Source organism: Lynx rufus, unplaced genomic scaffold (assembly GCF_022079265.1).
Source record: "Lynx rufus isolate CCGP_SWC_20201006 ecotype Redwood Valley unplaced genomic scaffold, mLynRuf1.p SCAF_17, whole genome shotgun sequence".
Taxonomy (NCBI): domain Eukaryota; kingdom Metazoa; phylum Chordata; class Mammalia; order Carnivora; family Felidae; genus Lynx; species Lynx rufus.
In genome coordinates this window covers 34,677,544-34,696,902 of record NW_025814831.1, presented here as the reverse complement: position 1 = coordinate 34,696,902, position 19,359 = coordinate 34,677,544, and the positions used below count along the sequence as shown (strand labels likewise).

General features: G+C 36.8%; 1 protein-coding gene across 2 annotated transcripts in view; it reads left to right on the top strand.

Moving 5' to 3' along the window:
- The window catches only part of RAD51B (RAD51 paralog B), a 576,579-nt gene that overhangs the window by 7,517 nt on the left and 549,703 nt on the right, over nucleotides 1–19,359 (top strand). The window contains exon 4 of one of the 2 annotated variants that reach the window (XM_047079459.1): nucleotides 4,268–4,384. In XM_047079459.1, coding sequence (XP_046935415.1) covers nucleotides 4,268–4,384 — 117 coding nt within the window. Of the gene's footprint in view, nucleotides 1–4,267; nucleotides 4,385–13,013; nucleotides 13,046–19,359 lie in introns of those variants that run through there. The other variant, XM_047079460.1, reaches the window with a different exon arrangement.

The following is a 19,359-nucleotide window of genomic DNA, read 5'->3' as shown; positions in this document are numbered from 1 at the left end:
TCAGAGCCTGGAGCCTGCTTTGGATTCTGTGTCTCTCTTCTCTCTCTGTCCCTCCCCCACTCATGCTCTGTTTCTCTCTGTCTCAAAAATAAATAAATGTTAAAAAAAAATTAAAAAACATATTGACTCTTGGGGTGCCTGGGTGGCTCAGTTGGTTAAATGTCCAACTTCTGATTTCGAATCAGGTCATGATCTCACAGCTTGTGGGCACTGATACCAGGAAGCCTGGTTGGGATTCTGTGTCTCCTTCTGTCTCTGCCTCTCTCTCTCTCTCTCTCTCTTTCTCTCAAAAATGGATGAATAAACATTAAAAAAAAATATTGACTCTTACACCATAGGACTGGTCCTTTAATGAGAATATATGTGAAAAATTTATGTAGTTTGTAAGCTCATGGGAGACAGTTCCTAAAAATGGAATGAGGAAGCAACAGGAAGTTTTTTTTTTTTCTGTAGCTAATATTGATATTTCAAAAGGTCATTTTTGTCTTTTATTTGTTTGCATAGGATTTGTGGATTTCATGGTTAAATTATAATACACATAATTTTAGAATGCCCCTGTCTCTGTAATACCAACTTTTATTATCATCAGTCTACATTATAAAGCACACATAGTGGATTTACACTGCTCATTGATTGAATAAATAATACTTTAAAACTTTTCTCTCTCTTGAGAAAGTTAAAAGTCTTTTATAACAAATTCTCATCAAGTACTATTATTTCATACTTTCTGTGTCATAATGTTAGCTTTTCAAAATGTAGGTTTGGTGCGTGGTAGAAAAGATCTTGTTTTCCCAGAATAAGAGTGCCTAGAAGTCAGTGCACTTCAGTGCTTTGCAAATATATTTATTTAGGTGGATTATAGATTACTTACCTTACTATCTTATATCGAAATTTGGTAACCACTGAGCAATAAAGTGGAGTTCAATTCTGTGAAGTAGGAAGGAAGGGATGTTAGTGTCATTTGAAACTTCTGAAATTAATGAATAGATAAAAATATTTCCTTTTGTTCAGATTTAGCTTGTGATCTAAGAAAATACTTCAAAGCCAGAGTAGTCAGAAGGAGAATTCAAATCAGAGTTAGGAATTGGCACTGTCTTAGCTTTGTCATTGACCTTGGAGCTTTGAATAGCTCACTTTATTTTATGGGAGAAGTAAGAGAACTAAGATAGTGATGATTCTGTGATGAGGTTTAAATTAACTTGTTACTATTTTGAAGGTTGTAAAGCACCAACAAAGTGTTTTAATTTGAGGTATGTCATTCTATGTGTTTGGTCAATACCTACGTCATGTTTCTAGTTAGAGAATTAAATAAGAGAGCATGGGGAGGAAATTCACTTCTGGGCTCCACTTGCACCACCACTTCAGCTGCGGTATCAATACCACCAAAGCCACCAAAAAGATGCCTTCTTGAGCTCACATTTGGAATGCAGTATCAATACCATTCCAAATGTGAGCTCAAGAAGCCATCTTTTCCCTTTGTTGTGCATTCACTCTTGTAGGATTCTTTAGATTTGAGTCTTGTGTTAAACATTGGCTTAGCCTTAGTTCATTTTTCCAGGGAAGAGTTTTTGTTCAGTTATATATTACTTGAATTAGTATTTATTGAGTGCCAGTCATATGGCAGGTACTCTGTCAGGTCCTGGAGATATTAGAGTGAGCATGGTAATGTTCCTCATGCAGCTTACAGTCTAGTGGGAGAAGTCAGACATTAAACACATAATTACATAAATGATTAGTTGTAGTAATGATAAGTCCTATGAAGGAAAATTATAAAAAGCTCTGAAACTTAATAACAGTGAACATTACTTAGTTTAGGGGTCAGGAAGGTCTCCTCCAAGGAAGCAACACTTCAGCTAAAACCTGAAGGATGGATAGGGGAGAATTAGGCCAAGTTGAGAAGGGATGTGAGCAGAGAGGAGTTTGCAGGCAGTGGAAGCAGGAAATGCAAAGGCCCTGTGAAGAGGAGGAGCATATGCTTTCATGGCAGTAAAATCAGGCTGGTGTGGATGGAACATAGCAATGAGGAACAGAGTGGCCTCAGAGGTGAAGTCAGAGAAGTGAGCAGGAGTCAGATCGTGGGGCCTGCAGACCATGTAAAGGATTTCAGACTTTATTCTGCGTGCAATGAGAAGTCATAAAAGGGTATAATCTAATATGTATATTTAAAAAGTCAGTCTTGAACGTAGACAAGTGATTGAAAAGGAGCAGGGAAATATTGATGAAGACCATCTAGGTATCTATTCCTGTATTCTAAACAAAGTGATCGTGACATGGATTGTTAGTATGGTGTTAACCCAGATGGCATAATGTCACTTATGATGAAAGATAATTTAGGAGGTACAGTGAAGAGGACTGGTGATTGTTTGGCTGTGGGTGGTGATGAGGTACAGGAAAGTGACAGATGATTCCTTGATTTTTGCTTTAGGAAACTGGGTAGTACCACTTCCTGAGATAAGGAATGCTGTAAGAGTGTCAGGCTTGAGGGAGGCATAATTTACTACTTGTTGAATGTGAGGTGCTTGTGAAACATCAATTGGAGATGCAAACAGGCAGTTAAATATATGGGCCTGGAGTGTGAAGGAGACGTCTGTAGTAAAAGTATGCATTTGGGAGTCATCAGTGTAAATATGGTAATGAGATAAGCATATCCAAGACCAAGTCCTGAGTGAAGTCTGCATTTTAAGATCAGATTAGATAATGATGAGTCTAAGAAGAAGCAGCCACCAAAGTAGAAGAAAAACTGGTGGAGTATCATAATAAGATACTCCTTTTTGTCTCATTTATGTACATACTATAATTTCTGAAGTCTTATTCTGTTCGTTCATTTTAGTCTTTGTGTCACTAAATCTATTGTGATTAGTGCATTTAACCGTTGCAAAGGAAATACTTTAATTTTGACAGATTGGGCTGCCTTTACATGTTTGATAAAGTGTCCCCAGGACCACTGATGTTGCCTGATGATAGATTGTAGACAATATTGAGGCATTTCTAAATCAGATGCATACCACATGACTTTGTTCTGTAGCTTTTCTGTTTTTTTTTTTTTTTATGTAGCTGAATGTAGCCTTAGAAAAATGTGATAACCCATGGTTTAACTGATCTAAGAATTTAATGGGTGAGATTACACAGGAGTCATCACATTTATAACTCATAAATATTAATATATTTAATATGCTGGTCTTCATACCTCCTCACAGAAGCAGAAGAGCCTTGAATTTGATATGTAGATTTATTAAACTGTAAACTTTAAGTTGTTAGAAACTATCTGTTTGGTTCTATTATATTCCCAGAGTTTATCATAGTATATGGCATACAGTAGGTACTCAGTATCTGTGGAATGAATGAATGAATGAATGGTTATAGTTCTGTGGCTTGACCACAGTTTATTTGGGCAATTTAATAAAATACTAGTAATTTTTAATGTTATAAATTGCTGAGGCAAACATTCTTAAACATTGCTGGGTATGAAGTCACATTAATCACATCTGTAAAGGCCCTTTTTCAAAATAAGGTAACATTCACAGTTTCCAGGGATTTGATGTGGATATCTTTTGGGGCACCACATCTCAGCCTACCATAGCTACCTTCAACTATTCTTCACAGACCAACCTTGGTTTGAAATGAAAACTTGAGCATGTCATTCCTTGTTGCTTTCAGTATAGACTCCAGACTTCAAAAAGGCTCTTTCATGATTTGTCTCTTGCTTATTTATCCAGCCTCATCACTTGCCCCACTGTGATCACACAGATCACACACCCATCTTTCAACCATTCTGAATGAACTCTTTATTTTTTATGGTTTTTATTAGTTCCCATTTTTTCCCTTTCTTTGTATATTCTGTCTCTTTGGCAGGAACATGCACATTTCCTTTGCTTAACAGCTATTTCACATTTTAGCTCAGACATCTAGCTTTTGCATGAAGTCTTCCTAGATCACAAAATCTAGATCAGGTCTACTGTTCCTGTGTTTCCACTTTCTCTGTCACAATATCTCTAATAATTGTATGGTGACTGTCTGGTTTCCAGTCCTGGTTTCAATTGCTGGGTGACTATACATACTGTGAGGGCAGGGGTTCTGTCTATTCTATCATAGCCCCATTGTCTAGCACTGTCTCTGGGCATGGATTGAATATTTGTTTAACAAATAAAAGTTTGAGGAAAAAAGAGATGGGTTTGGGTTCCAGCTGCTAGAAATTGAAGTTTGGATTTGGTTTCTGTTTTCGAATAAACAGGGATATTGAAAAGATCATTTTCTTTTTCTTGTGTAGGCTTATGGGTTAAAGATGCAAACATCTGCCTCTGTCTCACCAGTGTTCTTAGCTACAACTCTTTCTGCGTTGGATGAAGCCCTGCATGGTGGAGTGGCTTGTGGATCCCTCACAGAGGTAAAGGAGAAACTTTCCAAACCTCCCATAGACCTATAACCTTCAGAGCCAGGGGAAAAAGTTTAGTTGAAAAAACATAAATTATTTTGTACCTCAAGGGCATGGTTCTCCACTCAGTACCTAGTCCAGTTGCTTTGCAAAAATATAACGTTCGAAACATTCCTTGCTGACCACCTGAAGTCTCCTTAGGTTGCTGTTTCTTCAACTTAGAAAATGATGAATATTCAACTGAAGTGAGCTATTTTTAGTTTCCACCATAGATACATTTTGGTTCTGTGATAGGTTGTTGTGTTAGTTATGTCTTGTTGCACAACAAATTACTTCAAAACTAAGTGGCAACAATAATTAACCTTTATTATTTCCGTTGATTTGGGAGTGGCTTAGCTCATAGATATCGGTGAGGGATGCGGTATGTTGAAGTCTTGGTGGGGCTGGAGAATATTTTCAAGGGAGCTCACTCACGTGACTGGGAAGTTGATGGTGGTTGTTGGCAGGTCACAGTTCCTCTACAAGTGGTGTCTCCACAGGCTGCTTGAGTTCCTCATTCCATGATGGCTGACTTCCCCTAGGGTGAGTAATCCAAAAGAAGGCAAGGTGGAAGTGGTCATGCTTTTGATGATTTAGCTGTGGCAGTTACACATCATAAACTTCTGCCACATTCTCTTCCTTAGAAGCAAATCATTAAATACAACTCATGTTCAAGGAAAGAGAAATTTGACTCTACCTTTTGAAAGAAGTGTCAAGAATTCGAGGACTTTTTTTTTAATTGAATAAGTGTGACATGTAACATTGTGTAAGTTTAAGGTTTTCATCGTATTACTTTAATACATTTATATATTATAATATGATTGCTGATACAGCAGTATTTACAACATTACATAATTATAGTACAATGTTATTGTCTATATTCATTATACTGTGCATTAGATCTCTATGGGTTATTTACTACTCATTACAAGTTTGTGCCCTTAAACACCATCACACTTATCTTCCCACTGCCTCCCCCTGTTAACCACCATTTTGCTCTGTTTTTTTTTTTTTTTACAGGCTTAACTTTTTTAGATTCCACATGTAACTGATATATAGTATGTTTCTTTCTCTGACTTACCTCGCTTGGTATAATGTACTCAGTGTCCATCCATGTTGTTGCAAATGGGAGGATATCTTCCTTCCCTGTGGCTGAATAACATTCCATTGTGTATATATGCCGCACTTTTAAATCCATTCATCTGTTAATGGGCATTTAGATTGTTTCTGTATCTTGGCTATTGAGAATTCTGCTGTGATAAACATTGGAGTGCAGATATCTTGATGAAATACTGTTTTCATTTCTTTTGGGTATATATCCAGAAGTGGAATTGCTGAGTTGTATGCGGATCTAGTTTTAATTTTTTGAGGAACCTCTATATTTTCCATAGTGAGATTGGAGACTTTCCCAAACCACCACAGTTCTTTTACTTGCAAGCTGCATTGGTGTGGTGAGTTGATGGACTTACCAGGATGCTCTGGAGGAACTTCTTGCTGAAGAGTTCTAGGGGCACAGATACTTTACACAAACTTCTAAGCAAGAGCAGACTCTTAATATTCTGATAGTCATAAATTTAACTGTATATATATATATATATATTTGAAGATGGGGACTCTGTTTTAGGTACTATACCTTATTTTATGCCCTGTATTCTGAGAAAGATTTAAAAATGTGTGTGTGCTATACTTGGTAGGTGCCTATTAGATAACTGGTGAATGGACCCTCTTGCACTGTTGGTGGGAATGCAAACTGGTGCAGCCACTCTGGAAAACAGTGTGGAGTTTCTTCAAAAAATTAAAAATAGATCTACCCTATGACCCAGCAATAGCACTGCTAGGAATTTACCCAAGGGATACAGGAGTGCTGATGCATAGGGGCACTTGTATCCCAATGTTTATAGCAGCACTTTCAACAGTAGCCAAATTCTGGAAAGAGCCTAAATGTCCATCAACTGATGAATGGATAAAGAAATTGTGGTTTATAAACACAATGGAATACTACTTGGCAATGAGAAAGAATGAAATATGGCCTTTTGTAGCAATGTGGATGGAACTGGAGAATGTTATGCTAAGTAAAATAAGTCATACAGAGAAGGACAGATACCATATGTTTTCACTTTTATGTGGATCCTGAGAAACTTAAGACCATGGGGGAGGGGAAGGAAAAAAAAGAGGGAGGGAAGCAAACCATAAGAGACCCTTAAAAACTGAGAATAAACTGAGGGTTGATGGGGGGTGGAAGGGAGGGGAGGGGGGGTGATGGGCATTGAGGAGGGCACCTGTTGGGTTGAGCACTGGGTGTTGTATGGAAACCAATTTGACAATAAATTTCATATTAAAAAAAAAAAAAAGAAAACACAAACCTCCTGTTGTAGGGTCCTGCCACCAGATGGTGCCATAATCCTACTATTGTACCTAATCTTTATGCACTCTAGCTGGACCTCTGCTCAAATGAGTTTATAACAACAGTATTCCACAGTTATAAACATACTAAATAGCAAAAACTGAGTTTAAGAAAGATTAACCCACAGATACTTTATCTTTTTTAAGTTTTAGAATAATTTTTAATGCATTTTCATTTGGCTTTTGTCAATTCTTTCTGAATCCAAGGGGTAGTTAAAAACCATTTTGTCATGATCTGCTTGGCTGACTTGGAGCATAAATACTCAGACTGCTTATTAGGGGCAAGTTCTATATTTTCTGTTTCAGTTACAGGTAGCCTCTTCAGTTATTTTGGGATTTTTTTTTTCACTGAGTACAGAGTATTTCTGTTTACCTTTTATTAACAAAATTTTAATGTGTATTTTATGTATATGGGAGGAAATATATCCTGCATGTGTAAGTTATGAAGCCTTATGACCCTATGACTTAATAAGAACCAGAACAATACTGACTCTATTGAAGCTAACTGTGGGCTTCTCCCTAATCCTATCTTTGGCCTTCTATTGACACGTAATCTTTATCTTGAGTTTTTACTATTCCTATAATTTTTTCCTTATAGTTTTCTTTTACTGGATGTGCACTTAAATACGAGATATAAAAACAGTTTATTTAGTTTTATTTTTGAGCTCTATTAAATCATATATCTGTGATTAAATCCTATCATATTCTATGAATTACTTTTTTCATTTAATGGTGTTTTCTAAGATTTATCCATGTTGTTTCAGGTAGCAAGAGTATAATTCATTTTCACTGCTGTGTTATATTCCATTTTGAAAATAGGCCCCAATGTATTTATCTTTTTTCCTGTTAGTGAACATTTGGGTTGTTTACAGTTTGGTGCTAATAGAAACAAGTCCTATGAAAATTGTTGTACATGTCTCCTGGATTGCATGTACAGGTATTTCTCTAGGGCAGGAAATGGTAAACTACTGCCCAGTGATCAAATCTAGCTTGATGTCTGTTTTTATAAATAAAGTTTTATTGTAATACAGCTATGCTCATTTGTTTATGTTTTGTCTGTGGCTGTTTGCTTGATAGAAAGCAGAGTTGCATTAGGTGTGGCAAAGGTCTGATGGTCTGCAAAGCCTAAAATTTTTAATATCAAGCCCCTGTAGGGTATCTATGTTGGAGTGATTTTCTGGTAATAGGGTATGTGCATAATGTAACTTCGCAGAATCAGGACAAATTGTTTTCCAGAGTGGTTGTACCTAAACAGGTATATTCCTACCAGTGATGTGTAGGAATTCTTCTTGCTCCATATCTTCTTGCCTTGGTATTATCAGACGTTAAAACTCATGCCCATCTTTGGCATCTGTGATCTTAGTTTTCATTTTCCTGATTACTAATGAGCTTGAATATCTTTTTTGTTTTAAGTTTGTTTATTTATTTTGAGAGAGACAGAGACAGCACTAGTGGGGGAGGGACAGAGAGAGGGAGAGAGAGGATCCCAAGCAGGCTCTGTGTTGCTAGCGTAGAGCCCAACGTGGGGCTCGAACTCATGAAACTGGGATCATGACCTGAGCTGAAACCAAGAGTTGGACGCTTCACTGACTGAGTCACCCAGGCGCCCTGAATATATTTTCATAAATCGTTTGGTTACAGTATTTTATTTTTTCAAGATTTTTAACAAGTAATCTCTATACCCAATGTGGGGCTTGAACTTACAACCCCAAGGTGAAGAATCTCATGCTCCACTGAAGGAGCCAGTCAGGCACCCCTCATTTGATTATTTTAAAGAACAATTTTATTAAGGCACAATTTAAATGCTATAAAAATTCAACCATTTTAAATTGTATAATTCAACTAATTTGCTAACTTCATAATAAATCATCACCACAATATCTTTAGAACATTTCTGTCATTGTAAAAATTTCCCTCATGCATATGTATAGGTTAATTCCTGCTTCCATTCTCAGTCCTGGGCATCCACTGATCAATTTTCTATCTCTATATATTTGCCTTTTCTAAACATTTCATACAAGTGGAATCATATGTAGTCTTTTCTGTTTGGTTTCTTTCACATAGCATGATGTTTTTTTTTTTTATTTTTTTCTTTAATTTTTTTTTAATGTTCATTTATTTTTGAAAGAGACAGAGACAGAGTGTGAGCAGGGGAGGGGCAGAGAGAGAGGGAGATACAGAATCCAAAGCAGGTTCCAGGCTCTGAGCTGTCAGCACAGAGCCTGACGCGGGGCTTGAACTCATGAACCACGAGATCATGACCTGAGCTGAAGTTGGATGCTCAACCGACTGAGCCACCCTGGCGCCCCCTTTTTTTAAATTTTTAAATTTTGAGAGAGAGAGAGAGAGAGAGAGAGAGAGAGAGAGAATGAGAAAGAGAAAGTACAAGCTGGGGAGGAGCAGAGAGAGGGAGACAGAGGATCCCAATCTGGATCTGCACTGACAGCCAAGAGCCCTGTGTGGGGCTCAATGAACCATGAGATCATTACCTGAGCTGAAGTTGGATGCTTAACTGACTGAGTCACCCAGGCTCTGCTAGCATGATATTTTTGAGGTTCATCCACGTTATAGGATATATTAGTAGTTTGTTCCTTTAAATTGTTGAGTTGTATTCCATTGTATGGCTATAGCACATTTTGTTTATCCATTCATCAGTTGATGGACATTGGGATTGTTTCCATATTCATCTCTCAGGAATAATGCTGCTATGAATGTTCATGGGTATGTCTTTGTGTGGACATAGGTTTTTGTTTCTTTTGGGTAGATTCCTAGAAGTGGAGTGGCTAGATCATATGAAAGGTGTATGTTTAACTTTTTAATGAAAACTGCCAGACTGCTTTCCAAAGTGGCTGTACCATGTCACATTCTCACTAGCAATGCATGATGGTTTGTTTCTCCACATCCTCACTAACACCTAGTATTGTTTATCTTCTTGATTATAGCTATTCTCGTGAGTGTGTAGTGGTATTTCATTGTAGTTATTTTTCTATCCACTTGGGGGCCACAGGGAGCCCTATCCCCACTGGAGCAGCCAGGCCTGCTTCAGAGTTGCCAATTTCATTGTAGTTTTTTTTTTTTTTCAAAGTTTATTTGTTTTTGAAGGAGAGAGAGACAGAGTGTGAGAGGGAGAGGAGCAGAGAGAGAGGGGGACACAGAATCCAAAGGAGGTTCCAGGCTCTGGGCTGTCAGCACAGAGCCCGATGCGGAGCTTGAACCCACAAGCTGTGAGATCATGACCTGAGCTGAAGTCGCATGCCCAACCTACTGAACCACCCAGGCGCCCCTCATTGTAGTTTTAATTGCATTTCCCTAATGACTAGTGATATTGAACGCCTATTCATATGTTCATTTGTAAATTTCTTAAGTGAAATGTCTATTCACATCTTTTGCCTAGTTTTTAATTGGTTGGTTGTTTTCTTGTTATTGAGTTGTAAGCATTCTTTTTTTTTTTTTTTTTTTCAACGTTTATTTATTTTTGGGACAGAGAGAGACAGAGCATGAACGGGGGAGGGGCAGAGAGAGAGGGAGACACAGAATCGGAAACAGGCTCCAGGCTCTGAGCCATCAGCCCAGAGCCCGACGCGGGGCTCGAAGTCACAGACTGCGAGATCGTGACCTGGCTGAAGTCGGACGCTTAACCGACTGCGCCACCCAGGCGCCCCGAGTTGTAAGCATTCTTTATATATTCTGGATACAAGTCCTTTATCAGATGCATGATTTGCAGTTATTGTCTTCCAGTCTGTGGTTTCTCTGTTCATTAGTCTGTTCATGGTAGCTTTTGGAGGTTTTAGTTTTGCTGTAGTCCTGTTTCTCAATTTTTTTCTTTTATAGATTGTGGTTTTGATGTCATTTCTACAAATTCTTTGTCCAGCCAAGGACATAGAGATTTTTGCTGTGGTTTCTTCTAAAGTTTTGTAGTTTTAGGTTTTACATTTAGTTTATGATCTAGTTTGAGTTAATTTTTGTGTGATTTTGAGTTACTTGGTGGAATTAATTGTGTAATATTTCTTTTTAATATTTTGTAATAGTTTGTATAAATTAGAATTTTTGTTTCTTGAAAATTTGATAAAACTTGCCTGAAAAATTGTCTGATCTTGGTATTTTCCTTGTGGGAAGATTTAAAAATGAAATAAATTCCTTTAATGATGTATAGGACTATTCTCCCTGAGTAGTTTTGGTGAATATTTTTAGGAATATGCCCATTTTCTTAAATTTTTTAAATTTATTGTTATAAAGTTAATCACTATATTCTCCCTGTCTTTAAATCTGGTTTTATTTGTAATTTTATTCCCCTTTTCATTCCTAATATTACTTACTTTGTCTTCTTTCTCCCTTTCTTTTTGAAAAGTCTGGTCAAAGTTTTGAATATTTTTATAGTCTTTTCAAAGGACTGTGCTTTTTGTTCTTTGTTGGTCCTCTTGTCCTCTCTTTTTTTTTGTCTTCTACTTCAATGATTTCTGTTATTTTATTATCTCTTTTCTAATTGCATTTTTTCTGGGATTATTTCAACCTCCCCAACTTCTTGCCCATTTAACCCATTAATTTTCAGTTTTTCTTTATTTCACTCTGAGCTTGTAGTCTATGAATATCCAGTGCTTCATTTTTTTAATATAAAGTATTTTCATTTTTATTTAGTTCTAATTATTTATTTATTTATTTATTTATTTATTTATTTATTTATTTTTGAGAGAGAGAGCAGCGGTGGGGGGGGGGGGGGTCAGAGAGAGAGGGAGACAGAATCCCAAGCAGGCTCCGCATTGTCAGCACAGAGCCTGATGCAAGGCTCACAGTCAAGAACTATGAGATTGTGACCTGAGACAAAATCAAGAGTCAGATGCTGAACCTACTGAACTACCTGGGTGTCCCTAGTTCTAATGGTTTTTTAAAATTTCCATTATGATTGCTTCTTTCATGAATTATTTGGAATTTTTAAATACCTAAATTAATAAAAAAATTATCTTTTAAAAAAATGTTTTTGTTTTTAAATGTTTATTTATTTTGAGAGAGAGAGGATCTGAAGCGGGCTCCAGGCTCAGAGCTGTCACACAGAGCCTGATGTGGGGCCTGAACAAAAGTCACATGCTTAACCAATTGAGCCACCCAGGTGCCCCTATTCTCTGAAGTTTTCTGAAACTTGCTTTAAGGTTTAATGTAGAATCAGTTTTTATATATGTTCTAGGTGTGATTGAGAAGAATTATTATTCTCTAAAATTCAATGCTCTGCATATGAGCATTAAATTAAGCTTGTTATTTGGGTTGTTCAAATCTTTACCTTTACTGATTTTTTTTTTCTCAGCCTGACCTAATAGTAATTTACAGAAGGTTGTTAAAATAGTCTATTATATTGTTGCATTGACAAATTTACCTGTAGTTCTATTTTTTTTTACTTACTGTATTTTGAATCTATTTTATTATGTTTACCATAACACATTTAGAATTGTCATGTTTCTAGAGAACTGAGTCATGTACTATGGTTCTTCTATGTGGCACTTGTCACTGTTACAGTTGTAGTATGTGTATGATTAGTTAGTACATGTCTTCCTCATTGGAGAATACATTCCAAGTGGGCAGGGATTATGTCTTTTTATTTTTATTGTTACATTCACGATATTAGTATATGTAGAAGGTTCTTAATAAATATTAGTTGAGAGAATGAATTTATTTTCAGTTATTTATTTTTTAACTCTCATACAGTGCTTTTGTACTATAATGCTTTAGTTCCTGGTATCTCTGTCTTTTTTTTTTGACACCCTTTTTTTTTTTTTTTTTTTTTTTTTTTGAGAGAGTGAGCGTGAGTGGGGGAGGCCAGAGGGAGAGAGAGAGAGAATCTCAAGCAAGCCCCGTGCTGCTTGATCTTATGACTGAGATCATGACCTGAGCCAAAATCAAGAGTCAGACACTTAATTGACTGAGCTGCCTAGGAACCCTTCCTATTTCTTTTATAGTCTCTTTGAATCTTGGAATAAGCCAAACTTTAGGAATTTTTTTTTTTTTTTTTTTTTTTTTTTAATTTTTGGGACAGAGAGAGACAGAGCATGAACGGGGGAGGGGCAGAGAGAGAGGGAGACACAGAATCGGAAACAGGCTCCAGGCTCCGAGCCATCAGCCCAGAGCCCGACGCGGGGCACGAACCCACGGACCGCGAGATCGTGACCTGGCTGAAGTCGGACGCTTAACCGACTGCGCCACCCAGGCGCCCCTAGGAATTTTTAATGTTATTGCTATTCTAAGGTACAGTATTTATTTTCATTTGTATCCCATTAAAAAATTATCAAAATAGTAATTTAAAGAATATGATATTTCTACTTAATTGATCTTTTATTAATGAACATAAGTGATTCTTTCATTTTAGGAGTATTTTTCCTTCTGTATTTTTGAAGTTATATATCTCTAATATCTGTATATCTGTATTGTATACTCAAAAAATTGTTATATATCGCTGTTTAAGAAATCATTCCAAAGTATAGTGGCTAGAAACAACAGGAAATATTTATTATCTCTCAGTTTCTGTGAGTCAGGATTTCAGGAGCATATTAGCTAGTTTTCTGGTTATGGTCTCATGAGATTATGGTCAAGGTATTGACAAGGCTGCAGTCATCAGAAAACCTGACTGGAGTTGGAGGAGATGCTTCCAAGATGGCTCACTTGTGTGGCTAGTAAGTTGGTCCTGTCTGTTGGCAGGAAGGCTCAGTTACTGGCCACCTGGACCTCTCCACAGGACTGCTTGACTCTCTTCGTGACATGGCAGCTGACTTTCCCTAGAGTAAGTGATCTTAGAGAACAAAGTAGAAATGGCAATGTCTTTATGACCTAGCTTTGGAAGTTACATAGCATTACTTCTCCTGTATTCTCTTACACAGATATGCCTGTTGTAGTGTGGGAGGGGACTAGAAGAGCGTGAATACCAGAGTGAGATCTCTGAATCTTTCTTAGGGCCTGGCTATCACTATTTATGTGTGTTTATATATGTATGTATTTGTGTGTGTGTGTGTGTGTGTGTGTGTGTGTGTGTGTATGTGTAAGTTTTAAAAAACTTAAAATTATTACCACTCCGTTCTCATAGACTTTGTGATAGGCAGAATTTCTAAAATGGCCTTCCAAAGATGCTCTGTCATAATCCCTGGAACCTGTGAATATGATGAGCTATTATTCCCATTATTATGGTATGTTATATGACACAGTTGACTTTAAGAGAGGGAGATTATCATGATCTACTTCCATGGGCCCTTGAAAACTGAGCTTTCTCTGACTAAAGAAGAAGGAGAAACCAGAAATATTGAAAACATGAAAGTAGAAGGGGCCATGTGAGAAGGGATGTAGGTGGCCTCTAGAAGCGGTGAGTAGCCCTCAGATGACAGCCAGCAAGGAAGCAGGCTGCAGTGTAGTGGATTTCGCTCAGCTGACACCTTGATTTTGGCTCTGTGAGACTGAGCAGAGAGCCCAGTCAGGCCCGTCTGGACTGACTGCTAACCTACAGAAGTGTGAGATAAGAAACCACTGTTGTTTTTAGGCTGTGAAGTTTGTGGTAATTTGTTACATAGCAATAGAGCACTAATGTGGTATCTATGGAGGTGTCTAATTGCATTGCACAATCTTTGTTTTTGGTGAAAGGTCAAACCTAGAGTTGTGGACATTAGGTAGAAGGTAGATCTGGTGGAGGTGAGACAGAGGTAAGGTAACTGGTAGAATAAACTTAGATGAGGCCTGGAGACGATTGAGAGAGTATGAGTAAGTCTGGAAACGTTCTGCTGGCATTTTTATAGCTGCTCTTTCCTGACTCTAACTTCAGAATTCCCTGATTTCTTTATCCCCAATTTTGATTTCTGTGAACTTCACTGAATCTGCATATATGCAGTTATAGCACCAAGATCAAAAGTGGTACTAGAGAAGCACTACTTATGCCAAAAGCAGAAGCCACAGAAGAGAAATCAAAGAGAAACCAACACTGCTGAATCATGGATGGAACTGAACTACAGGGCTTTGTCCCATTCCCTGAGAACATCAAACTCCTTACTTGTGGAGTTTATAAGCAGACAATTCTGCATCTGTTATTACTGACTGTTGGTAGTAAAGATATGTTTGAAATTTAAGATTAAAAGTTTACATTATGTGGAGGTCAAACCACATGGAGCTTTCTCATAGGGGATAATGTAGATTAAATCAGTGTTTCTCAATCTTGTTTTCATTTTCTCCCCTAAGGAGCTTTTTACACACTGCCTTTTTCTAATGAAGTCTTCTTTCCCCATGAGATTTTAATGCCACAGATATACTGTCTACCTGTTTATACATACTGTGTATGTCTGTGTTTTATACATTAAAAGCATAAAATCTCCCCCCTGTCCCATCAAAGCTAGGTTTCACCCTTGGGGTCAAGATGACCCCTGCTGAGAATGCATAATAAAGATGCTAATGTGATTCAGTAAAATTAAGGTTGTATTTAAAGGGATCACCAAAAAAAGTGTTTTCATATTGTAATCCTGAGAACTGGTCCAAACTCATGTCAACAAAAAGAGCTGTAACATCTGCGTGTCTTCGTTCAAGAGTACCCTTGGAAGAGTAAACCTGTGAAGCACTGCCAAATCTTTACAACATTTAAGAGGGATGATTATCCCCAGATCCTTGCTCTAAATACTAAGAAAGGATGTAACACATTTTTACATTATTGGTATTTCCTGACTCATTTCTATGCTTTGTTCATGATTTAAGGAGACCAAGTGTCCTCCTTGAGTGGGGCAGTTTTGTTTGAAAGTGACTATTCTACTATCCCAGAAAGGTAGGAGCAGGATGCCAGAGTCCTATTTTGACATCCCGAGTTTTCCTCAAAACAGTTAAATATACAATTCTTTTTCTTTCTTATTGGCAAGGTTAGCTGTGGCCTACAAGATCACAGGAGCTAATAAGGCAGGGTTGTAAACTTAAATGCCTACAAGGGCTGGGCATGTAATAGAGATGCATAAACAGTGAAGTACAAGACATAAATACTTGATTAGTCAATTTTGGCTGCTTACACTGCTTGCAACAGTAGCAGACATTTATTTTTCTTGCTCATGGGTCTGTAGGTTGGCCAACATGGGTCTCATCTCCTTCAAAATATTGTCAGGTTAACGTCTGCTCCATGTGTAACAACAGCAGCAGGATTACCAGGGAGAAATTTCTAATTGGTGTTCCTTGAATATAATCCACAGACATGATTTGTTTATCCTGCCCAGTGTTTTAAAAGGCAAGATAACCAGGCCCGTGTCCTAATACAGGAGTTTAGCAGATGTGGTTGATTGGATCATTGTTCCTAATTCTTTACTCATTTCCTGATTTAGAAATAAACTTTGGTCTCCATAAAGGTTTCATGGAGTCTTTTATATGGCACAGGTTATATGGTTGTTAAATGAACGATTATGTCCCTTGATACTATTTGATGTTTTTTTTTTTTTAACTGTAAAACTTAGGGTACTTGTCATTTTCATGTCCTCCTGTGTTTTTCTGCTCTGGCCCCCTCCTTTCTCTTTTTCCCTCCCTTCCCACGTACTTGAAAAACAGCAGTTGTTAATATAAAATAAGAGGGAGTGGTGGAGAGAATCCAAGGGATAAAATCTTCCATATGTTGATGTAAAGTAATTTAAGATCAAGTTTTTTTTCACAAGGTAAAGTGTTACCTGACCTTTCTGAGATTGTTTGCTTTTGTTTGTTTGTTTGTTTGTTTTAGGATTTGGAGAATTATTTATTTTTTTAAATGAATTCGGTAGGTCTGAAGACCTAATTATATTTCTACATAATTATAGAGCAAATGGAGACAAATGATGGGTGAAGGGTGTCATTAAAAAAAATGATATGAATTTTCCATAAGCTCTTTCTCAGATCAGAACCAGGCAGTCCTTAAATTTTCTCTAGTGAAGTATTGGCTTGGCAGATCCCCCATCCTGTTGCCCCCATCTTCAGTGTCAGGAGAGTTAACTTGGTTTTAGGTCCTAACAGGTCCAGGTTTCACATTCATCTCAACTGTTCAGTCTAACTTAAGAGTAAGATAAGTAGGCTTCATTTCTACTTTAGTACAATTAGACTTTCTTTTCTTGTGAATAATTCTCTTTCTCCTTTAAACTGATTATTAATATTTGCTTCCTTGTTCATATTTGGGTGATCTTTACCACTTCATCTTCTTCCAGTTCTTTTACATTTCTCAGGCAGAGTTGCAACTCAGACTTGATATGAAGCTGATTGTACTTTACTGGTGTCTTCTGTGTGTAAATGTGGTATTCACTTTGAGTTTCCAAGAAGCAAATAACTGAGACTATTCTGGTTTGGCATGTTCTCTCTTTCTAACCACCATTGGAGCTGAACCTGGGAACTGAATACAACTTGAAATTTTGTGGTTTGGCTGGTAGAATTCAGAACTAAACTATCTGAAGCTAAAAATTATTAATGTTGAAATGTTTTAACCCACTAAGTAAACCTGAAAAAATAATGAAATTTAACTCCAGTCAACCCATCAGAATTGCATACAACATAAATTTTTTTGAGTCTAGGAAGAGAATAAAAAATATATGAAGAGGATTTGAGATTGCTAAAGAATTAGAATATTCTAATGAAGTTATAGCTTAAAGTAAATGTAGTTATCCAACTTTGAATGCAAAGTAAAAACAAAACAAAACAAACAAACCCAGAAATCTTATAATGTTATTCCCATAACATTTTACCTTTCCCAAGACTATACTGAATAGTACCTGAAAATAATGAAGTAGAAAAAATGCCAGTTATATTTGTTTAACTTTTCAGATTTTTTTACATGTTTTCTTTAAAAATGGAATAAGAGAATACCTTACATTTTCATGGGACTTGATATGTTAACTGAATGTTTTCATATATATCATTTTAATTTAAATGGTGACTTTTTTACCTTTCCACTAAAAATCACAAAGCATTTAATGGGTTTAAGCTCATTAAATCTTAGAACATAATCTAAAACCTGGCATGTAGATGTATGTGTAGAAAGGCAGTGCTGTATTCTTTCATTGGTTAGCACTCTGAAGAGTAACCATTTTTCATTGTCTAGATCCACATTCAACTTTTGCTGACAAGTTACCTTTCCTCTGTTATCTGATGATTAACTTGATCCATGCTGTCTTTGATAATGCTAAAAGGTCCATGAAGACTGTTTGGGGCTCTTTAAAACTAGCAGTTTCCAAAGCAGAATATGTAAGATGGTTCATTAGGTTGTGGGAAAAAACTTTTGACTTTTTATTGGTATTTCAGCCTAAAGAATGAAATAAACTTTCATTAGTATTTAATACATAGATTGATAGTGGCATCCTTACTTGGTCTGTCACACTGTCATGTGTCAGGTATAGTCCATGAGGAAATGATACAGAAGGTTGACAGGGGCACTTTGCTGTAGCTTTATTTTCAACATACTGGGATGAACTGTAGTTCTACATATACCTAGTTAGGTGGATTTTGCATTTAACTAAGCCAAATCTCACAAAACAGACAAATGACATAAAAAGAACCCTGCAAAGAAACTATAGATTGAAGACCATACTATAATGGGCTAAAAGTGAACCACATGCATAGACAAATCAGAGCTGATGATCATCCCATGACTGATAAAGTGAAAGTTAGTGACAATCTAATTCCATCTGAGAAGACATCCAAAAAAAAAATTGAAATTCTGAAGACAATTTGATATATGGAATTATATCCATTATCATTAATAATGAAACTTTCATTATTACAAAACTGTTATTTTGTCCCTTGAAATACTGAGTAATGATAGTAGGAAGGCATCATAATTAAGAAACACACAGGATAGGAAGACAAACTTCTGTAAGTTTTTCAGTGACATTTAAAGTCATGTGATACAGGGGCACCTGGGTGGCTCAGTTGGTTGAGTATCTGACTCTTGATTTTGGCTCAGGTCATGATTCCAGGGTCTTGGGATTGAGCCCTATGTGGGGCTCCACTCTTGAGTGTGGAGCCTGCTTAAGATTCTCTCTCTCTCTCTCTCTCTCTCTCTCTCTCTCTCTCCCTCTCTCTCTCTCTCTCTCTCTCTTCCTCTCCCCCAACCTCTCTCTCTCTCTAAAATAAAAAAAAAAAGTCATATGATACTTAAGTCAATATCTAGAAAAACTTCACTAAAGTTAATAATAGACATTTAAAAGCCTCTTTTGTGTTTTCTTAATAGTAAAAGACCAAATGTCATACGTTATTAATAACATTAGGAACACAGTGTCCTTCCTTATAGTAAAATGAATGAAATAAAACATAGGAAACAATATGGCAACAATTTAAATGGATCCTTTTGTGAACAAATACTGTCAGAAGTAATATAGAAATCATTAGAGATGGTTTGAAGCATTAAGGATTAAAACAGATTTTCCAATGTGGGAAGATGCTATGTAAGTACAGAGGTTTCTACCATGACCCAGATTATCATACTAGCTAGATTTTGTTTCAGTAATGAAATACAGGAAGAACTAAATTTTTTGTGTGTGCCATTAAACTAAAGATGGATCAGAGAAGATATATTCCCTCAAATAAACCTCCTGAACATACAA